Source organism: Bombus terrestris, chromosome 6, assembly GCF_910591885.1.
Source record: "Bombus terrestris chromosome 6, iyBomTerr1.2, whole genome shotgun sequence".
NCBI lineage: Eukaryota > Metazoa > Arthropoda > Insecta > Hymenoptera > Apidae > Bombus > Bombus terrestris.
The window spans coordinates 15123034-15145845 of NC_063274.1; the positions used below are offsets into that span (position 1 = coordinate 15123034).

Here is a 22812-nt window from a genome sequence, read left to right on the forward strand (position 1 = left end):
TTTTCACTTTTATGGAATATTTTGAAGGGAAAATTAGCCGCAAATTTTCGCAAAATTTTAACTGTGCCGTCACAAATGATTCACAAAAACATGCCTTATTTTTGTACGAATTAACCTTAGCCTCCCCTTAAATTTAACATAAATTCATTCTGGAAAATTTTAGAAATGTTTAAATTCGCACAGAATTTCGTGGTCTAATCATAATGGTACGGTATTGTATATGTTGATTGGCTAATAAATATTAATATGCTCATATTGCATAAGTATGGGATATTTTTTCAATGGTTCTATAGTTCGGGTATTACCGATAAAAATTTACGCGAGTTTAATAGCATTCGATATCAGACAACTGATATTAAGAACGTCTGCATCGGACTCCAATTTTAATGGCACCTTATTGCGATTGATTTTCATAAATGTCAAAGAGTAGAAATTAGCTTGAGAGTAGCAGAGCTTTCCACCAAATTTTACTTATCAAGATATTTTATTTAGGTCGGCATTTGTACTCGATGCTCGAACTTTTAAAACGACGAGACTCGTAAATGATCAGACGGAACGACTTCAGATGATTTTAATGTTCGAAAGGCTTTAAACGTTAAGGCTTGAACGCTCGAAACTTCACGCATATATTTTACACAGTAAATATTACGAGTTGTAACATTAAAATAAGGTGGATATTAAAATTCTTTTTTTACAATAAATATTAACGTATTTCGTAAAATATTTACATATACAGAATTCATGCATATTTTATTCAATTCCAATTTTTCATCGCTATTTCTAACTTAAATATTTGGCGAAATTTGAAACGCAGTTCATGAATTTCCAAAATATCGTATTCGATCTCGTTCGAATTTCACTTTTATACAGTGAATCGCATTGATACTCGGCTATCATAGTGTTCGAGAGATTGTTGAACATGTTTGTTTACGATAGAGTTAACGAACCGATTGCCTTATACCGCGTTAAAAAACATTCATTAGTTTATTTACTAAATCCATATGAACTTTCTGCGTAGCAGACGACAAACTAAATAATGTAATCAAATTTTTTACGTATGAAGAATGTTCAGACACATATAACATCTTGTTTTTTATGTGCTTTTATCGCTGATGCAAATGAGATGCGAAGAAAAAAGAAAAGCAAGGAAAAACGAGTCTCGAAATAGGCAAATTATTAAAGTAGACTGTAAATTATATTTAAATCATTAGGTTGTCCGAATAGTGTCCCTCTTTCGTAAACGTGTTTTTTACGACAGTGCATCTTCATACAAACGTGAAACCAAGTCTGTGAAATGTCGCGGTGTTTATCTCAACAGAACAAAATGGATCGTACAATAATAAATGATCGTACAAAAATAATATGAGGTGTAAGTGTTGTCCGTGGTAATTGTAGCTGCTGGTTGTAGATATAGCTGCTGGGGTACTGCTGTTTTTCTTCTAATTTAAAAATCGTGGAAGAAAATTCGAATTCCGGAATTTGAAGCCGGGTCCCGAACGTTCGTAATCTAAGGCGCTAACCACTGCGCTGCCGTTGTCCGGTTCTGGTTAGTGTCGAGCAGTGGTATTTTGCTGTCGAGTGCCGTCACAAATATAAAACAAAAAACGTTGTGCGTCTATTATTTCCTCATAAAACGAAAGAAACTTTTCGGACAACCTAATAAATTATAAAGTCCCCAGTAAAAGATGTTATTTGGATAATACCGAAGGAGAGATAATCAATTTCTGCGCAGTCCAAACACTGCCGAGCCTCAAGTTTCAGCGGTTACGGCCGGTTTTGGGGACGCATTGACCGCAGCGCTGGATGTGGTGGCGTTCGCCCACGATCTCGACTTGTCTACTGCTACGGAAGGAATTCCGACCAACAACGACGCGAAGCAATCGAAATCGAAGACCGCCTGCAAGGATCAAGTAAAATCGGCGACGAATAATAAGGAGAAAGTGTCGACGAACGTTCAGCAACAACGGAAACTAACCACTGAAAATTTGGATAATCTGGCGAGCAGTCGTAATGATATTGACAAAATATCCAGCGAATTTGTGGCCGTTCGCGAGATGAATTCGAAGAACGCGAGTCGTAAGTAAAGTTATTGCATTAATTAAAAAGGAATTTTATGAAAAACTATGAAAAATAGTGGATTGCAACAACGAATATATTTTAAATAATGTTTAATACTGTACGCTAGGTATTTCATGTTCTTAATATTTTAATATAAAGTGATAACATAGAATAATAATAATGATGTGCGAATATTTTGATATTTCTATTTTAATTTTTATATTTTTAATATTTTAAGATAGAATAGTAATAAGAAGAATAATATATGAATTTTTACACAATTGGTAATCACACCGGATTACTGATTACGCTCATCCCTAAACCCGGAAAACCAATACACGAAACTAGCTCCTATCGCCCAATTAGTCTTCTATTAGGTCATCCCATAAGTTCGTGCCGACTTTTGTGTATACATTTCATGTGTCCATTTATAAACATACGGCGATAAGGGACCAATGCACTTGAAAAATGGGAAGAAGTTGTACAACGAGAGGAGGATTACATTTTTTTCATGAAACTGAAAGGTATGTAAACAATCTTAACATATCTAACCGCTCGAAAAACGGAACGAACTTATAGGATGATCTAATACCTACTTTGTGAAAACTATTCGAAAAGTTGCTAACGAATCGACTCCTTCCACTTCTAGAGGATCTGAAAACCCTGCCAGATCATCAATTCGGCTTTCGGAAGCAGCATTCCACAATAGAGCAAATCCACCGAATAACACACAATATCAGCCAAACCCTCGAAAAGAAAAAATACTGCTCAGCGGTATTCCTTGATATCCAACAGACATTCGACAAAGTATGGCACGAAGGGCTTCTTTACGAACTTAAAAAAGTCCTACCACACACTTACTACTCCATCCTAAAGTCCTACCTAACCAATAGGCAATTCATGATTAAATACGCAGACGCCATTACCACAACTTTCCCAATAGAAGCGGGCATACCCCAAGGCAGTGTCGTCGGACCACTTCTATTCTCCATCTACACTGTCGATTTACCAATATCAACAGATATAACCATAGCAACATTTGCCGACGACACAGCACTATTAGCGTCCCACACCAACCCGATAATAGCCTCATCCACTCTCCAGCGAGGTCTCGACTCAATGGAAAAGTGATTCCATAAATGGGGCTTCAAAATTAATGAAAAAAAATCCACACATGTAACCTTCACGTTGCGAAAACAAACCTGCCCACAGGTCTCCATTAACAATATAACAGTTCCCAACAAGGACACAGTCAGATACCTTGGTATGACTCTGGACAGGAGATTAACCTGGAAACAACATATCGTAGACAAATCTAAACAACTCAGGGACAAACTCAAAAAATTTTATTGGCTCATTAGCCATCGCTCCAACCTAAGCACGCAGAATAAGATTACGCTCTATAAGATCGTAGTAAAACCTGTCTGGACCTACGGAATCCAACTATGGGGAACAGCAAGTAATTCCAACATTGAAATACTCCAATGCTTCCAATCGAAAACGCTAAGATCCCTATTAAATGCACCCTAGTATGTTACCAACGAAACAATCCACCGTGACCTCAAGATACCTACAGTCAAAGATGAAATACACAAGTCTAGAAGCAGATATAACACAAGAGTCAACAACCACCATAACCCATTAGTCACCCAACTACTGAACACGACGGACCAGATCCGCAGACTAAAAAGAAAGTACCCTTTAGATTAAATCCTTAGATCCTACTAGAACCAACAATATAAAACTATTATAAACCATGTCATTGTATCACGCCAAATGAAGTTACTGAAAATTCTCAACGAGAATTGACTGTAAATATTCTAACAAATAAAAAAAAAATTCAATATCGTTAATCCTATAGCATCCACGGGCGAGATGTTTTGTGAACCGATTTTTACAGACATCGCGCAAGATATTTCGTTTATAAATGAAAAAGGTTTTTTTTTTAAAAAAGGTATAGAGATATTAAAAGTTGCAAATGTTTCGATAAAAAAAAGGACATTATTCACAATGGACACAATAGAGCGATTCCTATCTCGGCAATTTGTTGAACCAATCCTAATCTGTAATTCAATGAAAATTAAAATATTTTCTTTTCTTTTGAAAATGTGCGATAATAAAATTGTTTATTTTGATTTTTCTTTCAAACGATGCATTCCGTCAATTATAAACAATTTCGTTTCTTTATAGTTTAAAAAGGAATGCAAGACGAATTATTCTTCTTTCTTTGACTGTCTTTACGTGTTCTCCAATTTGTTTATTAAAATCTGATATATCCTCTACATATAATCCAAATTTTGTGAGTTATTTCGAAGCGCTATAGTAATGGTAATCGAATCAAGCTTATGAATGTGTATGAATTTTTACTGCTGCATATAGGTCTTTATTTGTCGGATAAAATTCGATAACAAAACCAAGTTCCAACTTCGATGTTATCCGTTAGAAAGTAATATCGAGGCGTGAAATAATTGGTAATTATTAAGTACAAATTATTTGATATTGAATTAAATTTCGAATTTCAGAACGTACATATATAACTGAACAGATCAAAGTAGAAATATAAATGTTACAGCTTTTCGCGTTATTAGGAAATCTCACGAGTTTGTTAAGCAGAAGTCGATTAAATCTTGCGGATTCTTCGTTAGATGCTCTCATTTTGTCTGCATAATGATCCATGTATTTTAAAACCGAACACTTGTCATTCAACTTAAATTCAAAAGCTTGCAGATCTTAATCACGATAATTTGGTTATTAAAGCGTAAATGAAACGAGAGACTTTATTGATTAACCTAAAAGTAGTGCAACAAGCATTGGATAATTTATGGCCTTTCATCCGTTAAGCATATGATTATCATAAATTAGCAAAGTTGTAACCTAATTTCCTTCGTTAATCAAATATTGTAATCCTTCAGTATTCTTCAGCAATTATTACAATATTATACCTTCTTCCTTTAATTATTACTTCTGTTTCGAGGTTTCCATTAACAAAGAATATTATCAATTCATTAATTATCACCTTCGGTTCCTCCAAGTTTTTATACAACTCTACGTACATTTTTATTGCTTTTTACTCGATATAATCAAACTGTGCCAACTTTACAAGATTAAACTAGATTGTAACCATTATATGTTATGTAATATGTGTAATGTGTAGTGTAACAAATTTAATATACGTGTGTATTTTATGCCATTTTCCCCAAAAAGATAGAAGCAATACGAAAAAATAATATTTCTATTTATTTAAAGAATTATTTTTACATATAACAACGTAGCTACTTTGATATTTATAACAATACAGACTTTTCTGTTCAAGTTTACTTTAATCCACAATTCTCTCAAATTGCAGATCTCGTTACTCGTATTATTTTCTTACGAGTTTGCTAATTAGATAAATATCAACGAAACCATAAATGTAGACTTGATCAACGTTTCGAACAGAAATATTTCAAATATTTTTCAGCGGCCTCCTATGTTTCCGCCTTTCTTGTTTCCGGCGTCCTTGATCTCGTTTCCGCTCATGAGCAACAAAACAAAATGCCACTGTTTCAGGCATCGCTGCACAACAAGCATTTCCCATTTTTGGCCTGAAAATAATTCACATTCGTTAGGATTTAACGCAGCTTGGCCAACTTTCATTATGCAGCTTGCTGTGCGCAGAACGTTAATAAAACTTGAAAATGAGCTTGCGCATTAAAATAATGAAAACTGGTCTATTTGCGGCAAACAAAAGTCTGCACGGACGGAGAAATGGCAATTTTTAACAACTTCAATTTTTAAACAAGTAAATTTAAAAATAAAGATAACGATACAGGCAACAAATTTCTTTTTTCAAGAGAAAGATTCCTTTTCCTCTTTTCTCTTTTTCAACAAGGAAGATCAGCAACAATTGATATGTTGCCTTCATTCGTATATGTATACGGTTTCTTTTTGTCGGATATAGGTCGCAAAATGTAAAAAATTAAGTTTATTAAAAAGTTTCTTTTCGTGGATTTGAAATTTGTATCTTCGTTGTTATTTCTGCTCATACGCATTTTGGTGAACGATGTTTATACATCGTTTAGAATTGTTTGGATTTGAATGAAATAATTTTCTATATTTCTGAGAAACTGCAATTTCTTTGAACTAAACAGTGCTGGATCGAAACATTTTGTTCAAAACAATTAACAAATTACGGTCTTCAGAAATGTTTCTACATTATGGAAACCCGTTTGCATTTGTTTAAAATTAATTTTGTAGTTACTTGATAAAGTAGCTAATTAGTATCGATACTTCTTTTAATCGTTTTTTAAACTGTCTGGAATCAGGTTCTTATTTTACGTTTGTTCGTTTAATACATTAACTCGATAAAGTTTCAAGGAAGATAATAGCCTAGTAACAATAAACAAATATCGATAATCATGCGATATAACGTATAATACGTATAAGAAAGTAACAATTTTATCCATATTTTCAATGCATTTAACTTTACTTCAGCAAAAATGGAGCTATGTCCAAAAGAAATAAAAATTGCTACAGTATAAAATCGAGTTCAGCAAAAATGGAGTTGTTGAAAATGGAGTTGAACAAAAATGAGTTCTTTTTATAATAATCGCAAACGAGCAGTGTCTAACGAAGAATATATCAATGTTATTAATATTATTTATAGATATAATAGACTTCGCAAAACGATGAATATTAAAAAAAAAAAACACCAAATATATATATTTATCCTAGATTCGAGCATGGCCGAGGATTTTCAGGATCCGCTTTTGGAGCTTGTGATTGCTTCCGAAAATACGGACGATCCTGAAACGCTGTTGAAAATAGCGGAGCGGGCCGCGGCGAATTTCGAAGTGGAGAGCAGTTCGAAAATAAATCTGCAAATTTTGGAGCAATTCACGATGACTAAGCTACCTATGGAGGAGAAAGTTGCCGCTACAAAGAAGCAGTACTTTGTTGAATCGAGTGACAACGATTTTGGTGGTAATAACGAACTACTTTCCGCAAAACATTTCTTTAATATTCTAAGAATTAATCAATGGCATGGTCGCACACTAATTGCCTATTACTAAACGCGCCACCGATTGCATTAAGCGTAATTGTTACTAGGTGAATTTGAATGAATCATCTCTGTACATTTGCGTCTTACCTAATTTAATCTGCAAGCACCTCATCAAATCGAATTTTATTTTTGCTTTATTCTGAACAACAAAACGAATAATACCAGAGAATTATTACAAACCATCAAAATTTTAAATTTATGTTTAATATTTAACATGGATTTATACGCGTATAATTAAAGTATTAAAAAGCAAAACGATCTCTCAACGATAATTTTACAATGAAAATATCAAAGAATAAAACCAGCAATGGCTGTGTAGCCGTAAGTTTTGCCGGAGAGCGTTAAGCGTCACACGAATTTCATGAAAATTGATTGTCTTATCGCAGGCGACAACCTACTCGGAACCGAGGCCCGTCTACGTAGAATAAGATCAGCGAACAACAGATTTATCACGACACGGAGACGGTCGCGGCACACCGACGACGACCTGTCATCCACGTCGTCCACATCCGCCGATAGAAATCCTCAATATCAGCCATTGCTTAACGGCCCTGAGAACTTGGTGAGCCGTCAAATCGAAAGTCGGGAGAGCTCTATCGAAGCAATTAAGCCGCAAGTAAAGCAGAACGGATCATGCGATTCAGTGAAGATCAAGGTTCAGAAGCGTCGACCGAAAACGGCGAAAAATAGGTAGCTAATTCATAATGAAACTCTTTTAAATCTCTCTTTCTCTTTTAAATAATTGATAGAATTAAACTTTAATTGCGGAATTCAGGATTAACGTACTTTAAGCTATGCAACGTAGAAAGGTGAAAATATTTTTGAATAATTTACATCCCCAAATCAAAGACTGTATTTCTGTAGAGTATAAAAAAGTTAAATAGATAAGAAGAGGGACGAAAGGGGATATTTTTCTAGGGACGACATATCAGTAAAATTAAAGTACTGTTATTTGGTTTTAATTAGTATTGTTAAGATTATCCGATTATAATTATTATTTCCCTATATTTACCTGTCCTATCTTCTATTTGTTAGAAAAAGTCTACTTTAGCCTTTAACTACGGACCACTTAACTGTTAGAAGAGTCTGTATTTTCGTTTCATTACCACAATCTAGCGAGGGAGCTTAAAAAATTCAACATTTGAGTACCTTTAACTGTAAAAAATCTATATCAATGAATATATATATATAGTTATAGATCAAAATATCGATACTAGAGTAATATTATATTATCGCAGCTAAAGGTTAATCTAATTATTGACGTAATTGATAAAAACCTGAGAGTCGTATCAAAAAACTATTAAGAGCTTCAATTTCGCAGAGCTTGCCCTACTTCCTCAATTAAGGTGGTTCATTACGGAAAATCTATACTTATCAAAAAGCAATATTAACGTTTGATATTTCAACGCCGTCATCATTTTCCTCGATCGTCAATCCCATTACCTGTATCCAATTTGAATCTCCCGTAACGCGAGCGTCATCGGGCATCTAACAAAGCCATACACACGTAACAAAACAATTATCACTTAAAGAACAGTTAAATGGAAATCCGTGGTACGGCCGAACTGACTTCTTTGGACTTTAATGAAATTTGATCGAGCCGCCGCGTGAACGCCCGCCAGAGAAACGAAAGTATAGAAAATACACAATTTCCTGGCCCGGCCTCGAAAAGTAATTACAACATAATGGCCGAGTTACAACGTTTCGTGGCATTCGTGTTAAGTCACGGCTCGGATGTATGTACAGCCACGCATACGTATGCCGGACAAAGGTATATAGAATCAGGCTGAAAATACTAGAAGCACTGGGCAACACTATCAACAATCGATCGTGTGTCGACATACTGGGACACGAGGAACACGCAATATTGGAACATAGATTTTCTATTTAGATTTGTGGAATGTTTCCTTCCACCATTTTCCGTACGAAGTTGGAAAACAGACAGGTTCGCTTTTGCGTATAAAACACATACTCGTGGATAAAATTAAGGATGGGTTTTCGATTGTTTTGCATCGGTGAAATTATACATGGTTCGTTGTAATTGCGTAGATCGTAGATGATATAACTGAGAAAGGAATAATACCGCAGTATCGCTCAAAGGTATGTAGATGCTTACTTACTTTTAACGCAATTGAATAATTTCGTTATAGAATTACACAAAAAAAGATCCAGATTAATTTTATTCTTTATTATTAGATTGCAGATTTTTATGCACTTTTATACTTTTACGAATAGAACTAAAGAAATGATATTTAAATAGGAATTTGTTTCATCTCTCGAGTATTATAACAAATACTTTATTTTGTGTATTTTATATATTTTTGCGTGTTATATACACCATCAAATTTCCCATAAATACATAGAAATCCGCATTCTAGTGATAAAGAATAAAATCGGTTTGGATCCTTTTCCGCGTAATTTTGTAATGAAATTATTTGATTCTATCAAAAGTAAAGAAGCGTTTACATACTTTTAAGCGATATTGTACTATTATTCCCTTTACTTATTATTATAGCTGTATCTCGTAGCATGTTACGACACGATAAAATTTGTTTCTACATAATCTGCGAAAGATCGACATCTGCAAATTTGTCCTTTCCTTTCGAGAAAACATGTATTTCGTTGTTATTCCTCGTCGAAACACGAAATTATTCTTTTATCATAAAGAATCGGTCTTCTGTTAATTTTATTGAGAGTTTAAACGAACATTCCTTTAAGGTGTACAATTTTTCATTGTTCAATTTCCAAGTAATCGTGTTTCAGAACAAAGAGAGCACAGCGAACGAGTCACTCGAAACTATAGACTCAAAGCTGTGATTAATCGTCACAATGAAATCATTGTGTGTTACTCAGATTGCACAGTGCTCGTTGTTACCTCGTGAATAGAATAATACAAGACGTTTTGTTCCAACGTTAGAATAAATCTTACGCATCTGCAGCAGAAGTTTGCCACGCGAGGTACCTATTCATCGAAACATTCTTCTTTGCGGATTATCTGCGAGGTAACCGCTGGAATTTTATGGGCGTGGCAGGATAGAAAATAAATTTCAACGATTATTATTTTTAACCTATCGTATTTTTCTTTATGGACTGAATGAATTAGACACGAAAGACAGTAATCATTTTGTTTTTGGAAATTTAAAAGTTAACCATACTAGTGTAATACGAAAGTGTCGTTGAACTGAAGAAAATTTATGGGAAGTAGAGAATCCATCGATTCAGCTTGTGAGCGCTTTAAATATATCATTGCAGTTTGGATATAATTAAATATAATTGTTGCTATAATTAATATCAATTTGGAAGAATTTTCTTTGTCTTATATCTATCCCTTGACGAGTGAACATTATTGAGGATAATGAAATCTTGAAATAACAAAATTGCTTTGTAACATCTTTCTCCGAAGATGATTAAATCGTAGTTGATATTTTCCTTAAAAAAAAAAAAAAAAAAATAACGAATTTAATACTCTAACGTTTTGAAATAATCTATTATTACTAATTATAACTTTATATGAATTTGTTTATAAATTATAGTCCTTTCGTAGAAATAATCCCACGAAACGCGACAGATACTTTTTCCGCGTTATACCATACGCGTGAAAATATTTTTCTAAACAAAAAGTCGAAAAGAGCATTACAGTCCAAAAACTAGACTCCAAAGCTAGAATGTATTAAGTCTATTTTTTTTTTAAATAACATTTTATATGTTTTCCGCGTCAAATTCTTCGCTCTTTCCGATAGTAAAAATTTTCTCATTGTAAGCTTTTTGTATAATAGCGTAAAAATAACATTCAGTCCGTATCTCAATACAAAGTTTTTGCAACTTTGATTTGCTTTGCTTTAAAGTTTGAAAAACGTGACTTAATACGCCCTGGTTCTGGATTCCAGAAATATTAAATTTATCTAGTACGTTACACGATGCATTTGTCGCTCTCTACGACTACTAATTTTACCACTGTTTCATCACGTTATATAGTTTACATATTTCGTTTCTTAGTTCAAAAATTTCTTACAACTTTTCATTCTGATCGACGTTGATTCGCATGAGTCGCATCACTCGTTCCATCATCGACTTGTCACACGATTTTTATCCGAGATCCTAAAGCAACCAATGGGACGTGGATAACGAAATGATGAATAGCTATCTGAAACAAGTAATGTAAATTACCATGCGCGAATTTCAAAATTTTCCGCACCGATATGTAATACAGGAGCCGTCTGTTACCGATACAGTTAGTTTCGGTGAAACGTCAACGTCCTCTGTAATTATTCCACGGAACTCGATGCTGCGATAAATTATTAATCACTCGTTAATAATTCTTCTTCAAACGAACGCCACGGGACAACAAAATCGGATCACGACGTATGCAGCCGTTCGATAAACAGTATTGGGAATCACGCGAGCGCGATATTGCTCGTGAAAGAAGGGATTTAAACGCGGAACGATCGGTGATATCGGCGATTACCAAAGGCAAATTGAAAGTATAGCTTTATTAGGCGGGATAAACGCGGAGTGCGAGTCGTTTCCACAGCAAATTGAGATTATGCGATAAAAAGGTGACAACGGAAGCGAATTTGTAAATATTGTCATAATGAATTGCTTATTTATCCGATCGAATTATATTGTTTAATTGATTTCTTCCATATTGGTGTATGCAGGGACGTAGTAATAAAAAGTGGGAGAATATTATTTTCGACAAAAAGTATGAATGTTTGATTTCATTTTATACGATGAGCTCTTATTGCGATCACTTCAAAATCAGAGAAACATCGGAACAAATGCGCAAGGAGCGAAATATTGATCACAGGCAACGTCGTTGTTTCTATTATTTCTCGAATCAGCTAAAGCTGCAATATCGATTTGGAAGTAGAATTGAATAAATTCGAACAAAAGCATTACACGTACACAACGCAATGTCCAAAGAATCATTCATTTTTATAACAGCCATTCTTTCACCAGATATGAACGACATTCAGGGCTGTTATGCTGTTGGAATGCGTAGTCATTCTCGAATTCCAATTTTGTCGCGCTTCGATGTAAATCATTTTTCGAAATATTTAAATATACGCGCTTATCCATGGTTCTATCGACGAAAATAAATTTCCAACACCGTTAGCTGCCACGTACTTAACTCCAAATTATTACGCTTCTACTCAGAGCTGCATTTGCCATAAGGCGCATTAGGAGCAAGGTGGGGCCTCGCTCTCTACGTGGCCACATCTTAAAACTTAACTCGGCAACCTAATTAGACCTTGTAACGGCGTTGTTCCTAGGGCCTCTAGAAGTATACATACGGTCTTGCTTCTACTTCCATCATTCAGTTCCAACGTCCTTTATATAAAATTCAACTTCCTAACCCGTAGAAAGAAAATAAGTAAAGAAAGAAATAAGAGAAAACGGAAAGAAAAAAGAGACGAAGACGAAAAGAATAAGAAAATCCTATCTTACCAAGACCTTTCGAATCGCAAGTTCGAAAGAACCCATTCCTCCAATCCCGATTGGAAGCAATGTTCGCGGCGTTAGTGTCCGTGAGCACAGGAAACGATTGACCGTTCGTTTAATGGTTTCTGTTCGGCACGATGCATGCACAGGGTATCACCGAAGGAAATAGAGGAGGCTGGTCCGAGGAGAAGAGAATCGATCGAGCGGAATAAGGCGGTTTCACCGGCGACGTCGCCTACTGATCCGCTCGAACCATGGAGCACACGCGGCATTAAGGACATGAACACGATATTGGCTTGGGAGGAGAATACGCCGGACAGTCCTTAACGAAACTTTACTATATTATGCGCCGTGTACCTCCGGCTGACCGTTCGATCGACAAAATGGCATCAATAGTTTTTAACCTGGTAGCAAGCTGCGACGCGTCAAGTACTTGGAAGCTCGAGGTCGCTCGAAAGCCAAATCGAGATTCAACCGATATAGAGAATTCTTGAAGGATTCGATGGTAACGTTGAGGAAATATCGAGAGAAAAAGGGAAAACACAGTCGCTACAAACGGTATTTGTATGTACATCAAACAAACTCTTATCGCAAAATATAGTTTCTATTTTTTAAATAGCTTATCACATTTCACTTTCACAGTATCAATGTTATTTGCAGTATTGTGTTGTTTGTAGTTGCCGACTATAGGTATTGGAATACGTATTGATATTTGGTGTAGAATGCTATTTACTGCTTTTATCTTTTAGCCATTTTATTGCTAAGCAGTCATTTCGTCCGCAACGTATATGCTGTATTTTTTGTAATGTAAAATATTAAGTAGGAAATGAAATTTGTTAGATTTTTTGAATAAATGTAACCAGTAGGTGTCCCAATATTTATGGCTGGTTATATGAAAGTATTACCAAATCAGAAGAAATTTGAAACACTTAGACCTAATTAATAGGCATGTAAATGTCCAAATAAATACAACGATGTACAAATGCTTTTTTGTAGCCACTGTATATTGCCAGTTCGAAGTATATATACATATAATGTATATAAATATGTATAAGTTTGTTTCTCCCTTAAACTGTCTGGATACAACGCAAAGTGATGCTAGTTCGTATTATGTCTGTCGTTATTAGGCATTTTACATCTTGTTTCAGCGAAACGCAATTTGTCTTACATCGTGTATTGTGTGTAACATATTTTCTTTGAAAAGGACAAAGTGAAAGTTGGCAAGAATCTTTTTAATTTCAATTGTTCGAAATGAATTTTATAGAACTTTTGAAAGTTGTTTTAACTTCATATCGCAAAAGTAAATTGTGATTGAGTTTCGTTAGAGATGTTAGAGAGATTCAGAAACAAAATTGCAGTAATTAACGAATCCGAAGAAACTGCAAGTTTTTATTCTGTTTTGATTCCAATATTGTCTGAAGTAAACTCTAAGAACTTTTGAAAGTTTCTTTTACTTCATCTCGTACAAAAAAATTGTGACTGAGTTTAGTACGAAATTTTAGAGTGATACTGGAATAAAATTGTGGCAATTAATGGGGATGAAAAAATATAGTTTTTTATTCGAACAAATTAATTCAAACGTTAAAATTGTAACGTTATCAGATCTAGTTCATTTATGTATTTAAGGAACAATAGGATTAAAAATTTAATAAGATTGTCGTCCTTGTACGTGGATGATACAAAGAGCGTTTTTGCTATCCATTTAGTTCGTTAGTTAAATCTCTATAAATGAATAACAAACGTATCAAATGTTCATCCAAGAACACTTTAATCCGATTACAAGGAGTACGAAAATACGAAGATGCTAGACGAAAAGCGTTTATTCCTTTTTAGCCTACCAACATTGACTAATATCATAAAGGACAATGACGTAATGATAAAATCAACAAATAGCAATTTCTTTCTGCAAAAGGATTAATTCTTCGCATTTATGATCGCAGAAAAAAATCAAAGAAATCAAAGTCTTGCTGACGAACGCCACTCGTTTGATCAGATGTTGCTCATTAAACTGTTCTTTGATATGAAAGCATATACATCTCGATAAACAAACAACAGCAACGAAAAATAAAACTCTAGATATTTTGAAACAAAGTTTTGAAAGTTACTTAATTAAAAGCTTTTACAGAAATATTGAATAATAAAATATATATAGTAATTTGAAGTATAGTTTGGGTATCTATGAATAAACGTTGAGTTTTTGATAGATCAGCTTTAAGGCTTAAAGATATTGCTCTAGTATATCGATTATTGAAGTTTAAGAAACAAATGTATCATGATATTAAGTAATTTGGTATTTAAGTAATATCTAAGTAATTTTTAAATTATAAAAAATATGAAGGAATTTAACAAAAAATATTACACGTGCCAAAAAAGAAAAAGAAATATAAATCTTATAATAGTACGCCCTATTTTAAAAAATGACTAAAATACTTACACGGGGCTATACAGTTGTAAATATTTTAGGACATTTTGTAGAATAAGATTCAAATAGCATTATGTATAAACGATTTTTGCATTAGATGAATTTTACAGTAGATCAATTTTAAATAAAAACTCATTCTAAGATTATTCGTATGGTCATTTCCTAGCTTGGGAATTAGGAAGAGAAGATTAAGGTTTATACATACGAAAAGTAATGTGAATTTTGATCCATTAAGAAATTTCTTTTGTGTTTACTCTCAAGTCAGAATTCGATAGAAATTCTAATTTCACGTTCAAAAATTCTATTTTAATTTATAATTTCCTATTGTTACTGATATGGATCTAGATTATTAATTTTGCTCCCATTTTTCTCACGTTCGATTTTGAAAGTTTATCATGCACATAACGCTGCACTCATACTTAAGAAAAATACTTAAAAAAAGTTTCCTACTATTTATAGGAATGAAAGATGTATTGTGCAAACTTTTCCTCTTCAGAGTTACGGTCTTCGAAAACCACGTACAAAGTTACATCGACTTCTTCGTTTAACGATCCAAATGTAGTCGAGCTCTTATAACAATGAAAAAAGAAATACGAAATCGTACAATCGCAAATGTTTTTCTTTGGAATTTTGAAGTAGCACACAAAACGGTATATTTGTACGGAAGAAAGAAGCGTAGGAAAGAAAGTTACAATTATCGGAAAATGCAGGAAAGAATTTAAATTATTGTAACAGAAATTATCATGACAAAGTTGACAATGCAAGAGAGTAGAAGTTATACGTATAAGCTACTATAGTATACAAGATATACTGCATATACGTTTGATACGTAAAAATAGGGAAATGGGAACATATTTTTCAGAAATCTGACGTCTAGAGATACGACGGAGGAAAGCGAAATCGAAGCACACGGTTTCCAATATTAACAGCAACAGCAAACTGTTATAAATGTGTCTTTAACAATACTAGAACTATTGCTGTAGCAATAACGCGGAGCGTGGAACAATTATCTTTTTTACGTACATATTTAAAATAAAATATTACATTACGTATCCGATGTATTATTTTTCCTCCATATTTTATTTACTTTTTATAATTGAGTAATATGTAGAATTGGGAAATGTATCGTACTTACATTGTATAAAGCCTCAGTTTGTGGTATATTGAGAAGCTCGTTTAAATATGTTTCGCGTATGCTTGATAATTTTGGAAATATTTCCAATATTTTTAGGTGACAGGATTTACCTACTTCTACAGTACTCCATTTATCGACACGATATTTTAGTTTGTGCCCAGATTAACTGAATTTTCGCTGATTGTAGTGGGGAGAATGGGTAAATTCCTAAATAAACTAAAATAAACTTAAATAAACTTTAATAGGCAATGCATATTATTACGCATAAACGCGTTGATGCGTGCAGGATATGGAGCCTGGCATCAAGAGGTTAATTCGGTTTATCATCGACCTCAAGGTATCCAGTACGCTTTAGTTAAAAATCTGATGCGCACGAGTGACATTCGTAGGATAACTTCGAGAACCAATTTAACTAATTAATGGAAAAAATAATACAGTGTATTTTTTCCATTAACCAAAATCAAATGTCTTTCGTTGATTTTGGGTATCACTTACATTCTAAATACGTTTGCACACTTAAATTTATCATGAATAAGCATTAAATAAATATGCGTAGTTTTATTATCGCTAGCATAAATGTTCATTAAACTAATCAACTATTTCAACTATAATGATTAACTATATTGTTGTAATTTAATCGCTCGTATCTTAGGTCCGTAGTTATTCTATCGTTTTCTACGATCTCGTTCAATATTATTCCAAAGCTATTCTTAAATCTAGAGCTGAAGTTCTTTTTTTATCGAAATAACAATCGTTTTACTTTTGAAGTCGTTCGAATAATTATATATATGTTAGCGTATACAAAGAAGTTCACACGTCATTTCCGACGGAAAGTAATCTTGTTTGCATTTGAAAGTGTGCATACGGATGTTATTAGAACGCACATGTAACCGCATGCGCTGGGCTTAACGCAACTGCGTATACACGCGGTCGATGTTTCAAGTTGAAACATTCAACACTTTAAAGAAAGTCCGTGAATTAAGAGCTTAGTTAAGAAGGCTTAGGTAAGAGAAATGGAGGCCTCTTAGGTGCCTGATCGCAATAGCATGCAAGAGCAATTAATTCTCTTATCGGTGCAATTTCATTAATAAATTACGTCACTGCCCTATTTTTAACGTGTCTAGAGATCAACGCAGTTGTGTATCCCGAAGCGACGCGTGGAATTATCGTAGGTTTGATACATACGTAAAAAGAAAAGAGAGGACAGAATCTCGAGGATCTTATACATATTTTTCGTGTAAAAACGACGTATACGCGAGAAATGTACTAGTAGAGGTGAAAAAGTAAATTATTTCCAATCTGTTCTTATTTTATTATTAATTATTCTTTCTTGAATTATTCATTATTTAATGTGTGTATAGTTCTTTTTATTTAATCAAAGTAGCCCAGATAATAAATAATAAATGTATGTTTGTTATAATTTTAATATGCGACGAGGGAAAAAATTTTGTGCACTGTTCGTGTAATGTTGGGATCGTTATTATCTATATTATCAGCTTTCTTATCAGTCACATTATTTTCAGAAATGCGTATTCGTGATTTGTACTCTCTTTTAAAATATTTAACAATATATGGTCTTCGTCAACTTAATATATAAGTATAATAGTCTTTTTAATATTATTTCGATTCTTACTAAGAAGCACGAAATTCGAATTTTTATTTCTTAAAAATAAAGATGGAATTAATTTCAATGCCGCTTGAAAGGTACACCGATAACTAGACGGTAAATTTTTATTTTATGCGAGAAATTTCAAAATGTATAAATCCGTACAACACACAAAAATATACAAATTGTCCAAAATAGAGTACTTTCAGTTACGATTTCTATTAGATTAAATTGGAATCTCTATTTGAATTTTAAATGTGGCTTTAGCTATGTCCATAAAGATGTATGTACATTTGATAGCTATAACGAATCAAACTTCAACAGCTTGAAGATAAAAATAGGTACCACGGTATAACATTCGACAAACTTAACATACTGCTTCTTCTTTATTCCTTTTCTCCCCGATTTTCTCGCAGATCTAAGAACTACCGATATAAAATTTTGGTTGGTCGTTTCTCCTCCAAGCGTTCTTTTGTGGCTTGGGCCATTGCCATTCCAACAAGACCATGAACGAGAGGAAAGAAAAAGGCCAGCGATATACGAAGGCTCGCTGACTCGGAGAACTTTCCGTCTCCCGCGCGTATTGAAACAGTAATGATATGGGAAGAAGTCGGTGGGATAACGAAATGAAAACACGTGCTGAACATCCGAAAATCGTCCAACTTGTCGGTAAGTTGCGTTGGTGCCGTTTACGCGTTATAGCGCTTCTGCCTGGGGAACGATATAGACGCTGTGTGCCGGAACTTTTACCATATGGTCGAAATAAAAATCAACCAAGGGATAATTAGCTGTGTAAATAGTCGCAAATACGCAATTTCGTTACTGGACTTTTTGTACATGGTTGACACATTGACTGCCACGGTATACATCAATGACAAACGTTTTATTAAATTTAGAATGATTGAATTAAGATAAATTTCCGTGGATCGAAAAATTGTCGGCAATGTGAAAATTGAGAAAAACTGCGCAATATAATATTGTATTATTATATGATATAATATTTGCGAAAAATAAATGTTACGACGTAGTATATTTCAATCTATTGCGGCTCCACTGATAAACATAAATTTCGCGTGTGATATGCATATATACAATAAAAGTACATGAACATTTTGAAGGAAATTCACAAACCGTCCTTTATAGGTAGGAGATATATAGGTAAACACGTGAACCGAGTGGAAAAATTTAATGTTATAAGATTTCAATCTTCTATAAAAAAATTCAATTCCGGTAACGTGTGCAGACACTGTGTGTTAAGCGATAATTACATATTTGATTAGAAGATTTGTTACGAGGAGGAAAAAAATAATTGTAATTATAAGTTGCTAATTATTACTTTTCATTAATTTGCAGACGACCAGCTTTCCCATGTTTTTACTATGACGGTTGATTTTGGACTGGACGACTGCTTAGATATATACGTAGATCGTTGCATATTTTACACGAAACGTTCCTATTCCAGCAGAGTGAATATACATGTGCTAGATGCTGTTTCTACATCGCTTAAAATAAATACTAGTACCTATATCGTTGATAATTCAATGGATCGTATTCAACAGTTTTAATCTGAAAATATTTATATCCGAAGCTAATGTAAAAATACCATTAACGTATTATCACATACTTATCTGTATTGATCAATGAAATGATCGTTTTAATTTATAGAATAGCAGGCTCGTAACTAAACGTTAAACGATTAACCGTCACCATCGTGAAATCTCAGTCGCGAGCGAGCGTTGGTTGCCATCAAGGAACTGATACGTAGGTTTGTTATCCTCTTTTAGTTCGTTCTACCCGCTTGCTTTTTAACGAACATCATTTCCGGCAGGAAAAATATTATCCTCCGCCGTGAGCCGGCTTGTCACTGTTTCATTGGAAAATCGATTCGGAAAACATCGCCATGGGGTGAAGGTAGCGGCGAGATTACCCAGACAGCAGTGAAACGCAAAAGATAAAACGTCGCGGCGAATTTTTGGCCGTTGAAAGCCACAACGAGAACCGGCGGAATGACAGGTCATATCTCGTTCTGCTTCTTATTGTTCTTAACGGGCTGCTATGATTGCATACTACCGAGAAAAGTATCATCGTTCTCAGTGGGCCACGAAGACAATCCTTACTGCCGCATTTGCGCCAATCACACCATGTGCCAATTTCCGGTACGTATTTCCATGAATCGATGAACTTATTTATTAAAGTGATTTGCTGCTTAGGTATTTGTTGCATTTAGAGATATTAATCCTCTATGCCATATCCGACTCGTTTCGGGAGAATCGTAATTTCTATCATCTTATTATGATTGTTGATTTGTACGGTTGTTGTGAGATGTTAACCTAATTATCGAGGCGAAGATTAGTAAATTTCGATATCATGTTTTATTACGAGGTTTATTATCTCGATGTTACATTGCATCTTAATGGTATGAACGATGGTAAGTTAGTAATATAATAACATGGCCTTTAATCATAATCGATCATAAAAATAATGAACATCTCCAACTGTTAAGCTGAGGTTTCTTCAATTTCAATGTTATTTTATGTTATTACGTTAGAAGATTTATTGTACCAATTTTATGTCGAATCTCAACGTTGATACTACAAGAATGGCGCAAATAACTGTAGTATCTAAATGGGTCTTTAGAGGAAAGGACAAGCAATGATGTTTTGATTTAATAAATAATATTCGAAGCAACGAAATGATTACAATGCTGTCATACGTCTTATTTTCATACGCGGCTTTCGACTTCCCGATTCACACTCTCCGGCTTCTACACTCGCTCGCTCTCGCTTCTCAACTCACACTGTACACCGTTTGCATCCGTTCTCTCCGACTTCTCAACTAACACTGCCTTTAGCGTCTCTTCGTTTTTTCCCGTCCTATCGAACACGTGTCCCGAAACGCCCGTGGCCAGGGTCACGCAGGCCCTTTCCACGAAACTACCCACTTAAAAGGACCGACGACGCATTGATGTACCCGACGATGCCGCGGCTCTCGCGACTTTGTTCACGGTTCGGCCGATATCTTAGGCCTTTTGTCCACGATACTACATAACCAATTGGCGAATTTTTATAAGAATTATATAGAATTAAAACAGTTCATTTTTGCAATGTTAGATGATTCTGCGTAAAATATGTGGATGAAAGATACCCTTTTGCCTTGTATCACTATATTAAGAGGACCAAACAACATGGCATTATTTATATTTTATCTTACATTTGTATTTCTCTGGTACTTGCAAATTTCATGTTTTAATCGTCGGCAGTTCTAGTTCCGATGGCAGGAATGATGCAAATAACGGTACAACGATACAAATGGTGTAAATTATATCAGGTTAATGATATAAAGACATGAATTTTAATCGATCCATCATAAATTTGAGATAAGAATAAAGTGGAATGTAATTATTGGAGCCGTTAAATCATCTTTATTGCGATACTTTCACATTTACGCCAATGTCTATGCTGTTTGTTCTATCGATGAAATTTTTAATTAATGCAGCAAATATTAATCAGTCCGAGCAAACGTGATACAACATGATTTTATTCATTTAATTAACCGATACAGCGAGTCAGAAAACGCTGAGTAAGATTATTGGTCATTAATCATCCATTGTTTACTCCCCATTGAATCTTCATTAAATCCGCAATTTATCAAGTGCGATGTATCGGTAAACTATAAAAATTGTTTAAACGCATGCAAGTGCATAAAGAATGATCAATATTAAACTATAAAACAGAGTACATAATCTATCACAGACGTTATTATCGCCGAAATCATATGAAATACGTTGCGTGCAGATCCGCGGCAGCCCAGAAATACGACTACCGTATTAAAAATTTGGAAAACCATTTAAAGGTTACATGACATTTTGAAGAAACTGTGTGCGGTTAAAATTTGATTCGAAGAAACGAACGTATGGTACGTATCGTCCTAATGCAATCTTCTTTACGACAATCTTTTAAACTAAAATATTGTAAAGTAAACTCTATGTTTTAGGATACTTCGCTTCAAATAGGGCAACATGTCAATTTATCGTTTAAATCTTCTTCATTTACGCTTTGTCATTATTTCACGAAACGTAATCACACCCTCTTCCAATATCGATTTCCGCTTGTTTCCTATAAATATCCAACGAAATTCTTGCTTCATTGAGATGCCGCATTCGCGATGAGCGAACGATACGCGCGGAAAATGTCACCGCGACGTCGATAATAAATACGAACGCGGTCGAGGTTAGCGAATCGAGAACATAAAAATCCATCGCAAGTGCGAATTTGCGCAACAGGAAATTCGGGACGACGACACCGCTCGTTATTGTCGACCCGATGTCACGCATACAATGAGTCTATTCTCGGCGCACATTTCCAGGCTGGAGGATCACGCCGTCACCAACGAAGAATAGCGCGAACGCATTCAGACTAAGGTTTTATAGAAAACGTAAATTCTTGAGACGGGCGTTAATTCGCGATGTCATATACGTGGTATCATCATTCCGCGCCGGATGCACGCCGATGCCGCCTGCTTCTCGTTGATGAGCTTGGAAAATACTGAAAAATACTATAGATCGTTGATTTTCTACGACAATGTAGCTTTGTATAACTTTACATTTTTGTAGTATTTTTTAACGCCCCTTTGTGAAAAAATTTCGAAGTGTACTAATTAGCAAATTAATATTATATTGTCTTATGGTTAAATTAAAATACTACCGGGGCTGTTTTGTAGAACTGGAACAATATTATTAGAGAAACTGTACAAGATGCAAGCAACAAATTATCAGTGTTAACGAATATTTTTGCATGATGATTCGCATGAGCTTTGATAATAAAACAATCAAAGTTTTGCAAGAAAATTTTATTTTATTTAAGGGAAGATTATAAACATGTAATACAGAAGTGTCTAGGTATTAACCCGCAACAAGGGAATTGTTAACGATTAACGATTAAGTAGTGAAACAATGTTTAAACGTTTCATAAATACGATGTTATTGAAAATTGTAAATAAAGTAACTTGTATATTATTTTGCAATTTACAAATAGTATTTAGAACAGTAGATAGGTACGTTAATTTCAAAATCAATTACATTATTATTATAAATAATCGACGTGTTACAC

The 22812-nt window shown here is 34.3% G+C and overlaps 1 protein-coding gene across 7 annotated transcripts in view; it reads left to right on the forward strand.

Moving 5' to 3' along the window:
* The window catches only part of LOC125385208, a 68846-nt gene that overhangs the window by 40840 nt on the left and 5194 nt on the right, over positions 1–22812 (forward strand). For 6 of the 7 annotated variants that reach the window (XM_048406355.1, XM_048406359.1, XM_048406354.1 and 3 more), the window contains 4 exons: positions 1733–2076; positions 6772–7020; positions 7486–7789; positions 12691–15377. In XM_048406355.1, coding sequence (XP_048262312.1) covers positions 1733–2076; positions 6772–7020; positions 7486–7789; positions 12691–12868 — 1075 coding nt within the window. In that variant the 3' untranslated portion in view covers positions 12869–15377. Of the gene's footprint in view, positions 1–1732; positions 2077–6771; positions 7021–7485; positions 7790–12690; positions 19861–22812 lie in introns of those variants that run through there. The other variant, XR_007224240.1, reaches the window with a different exon arrangement.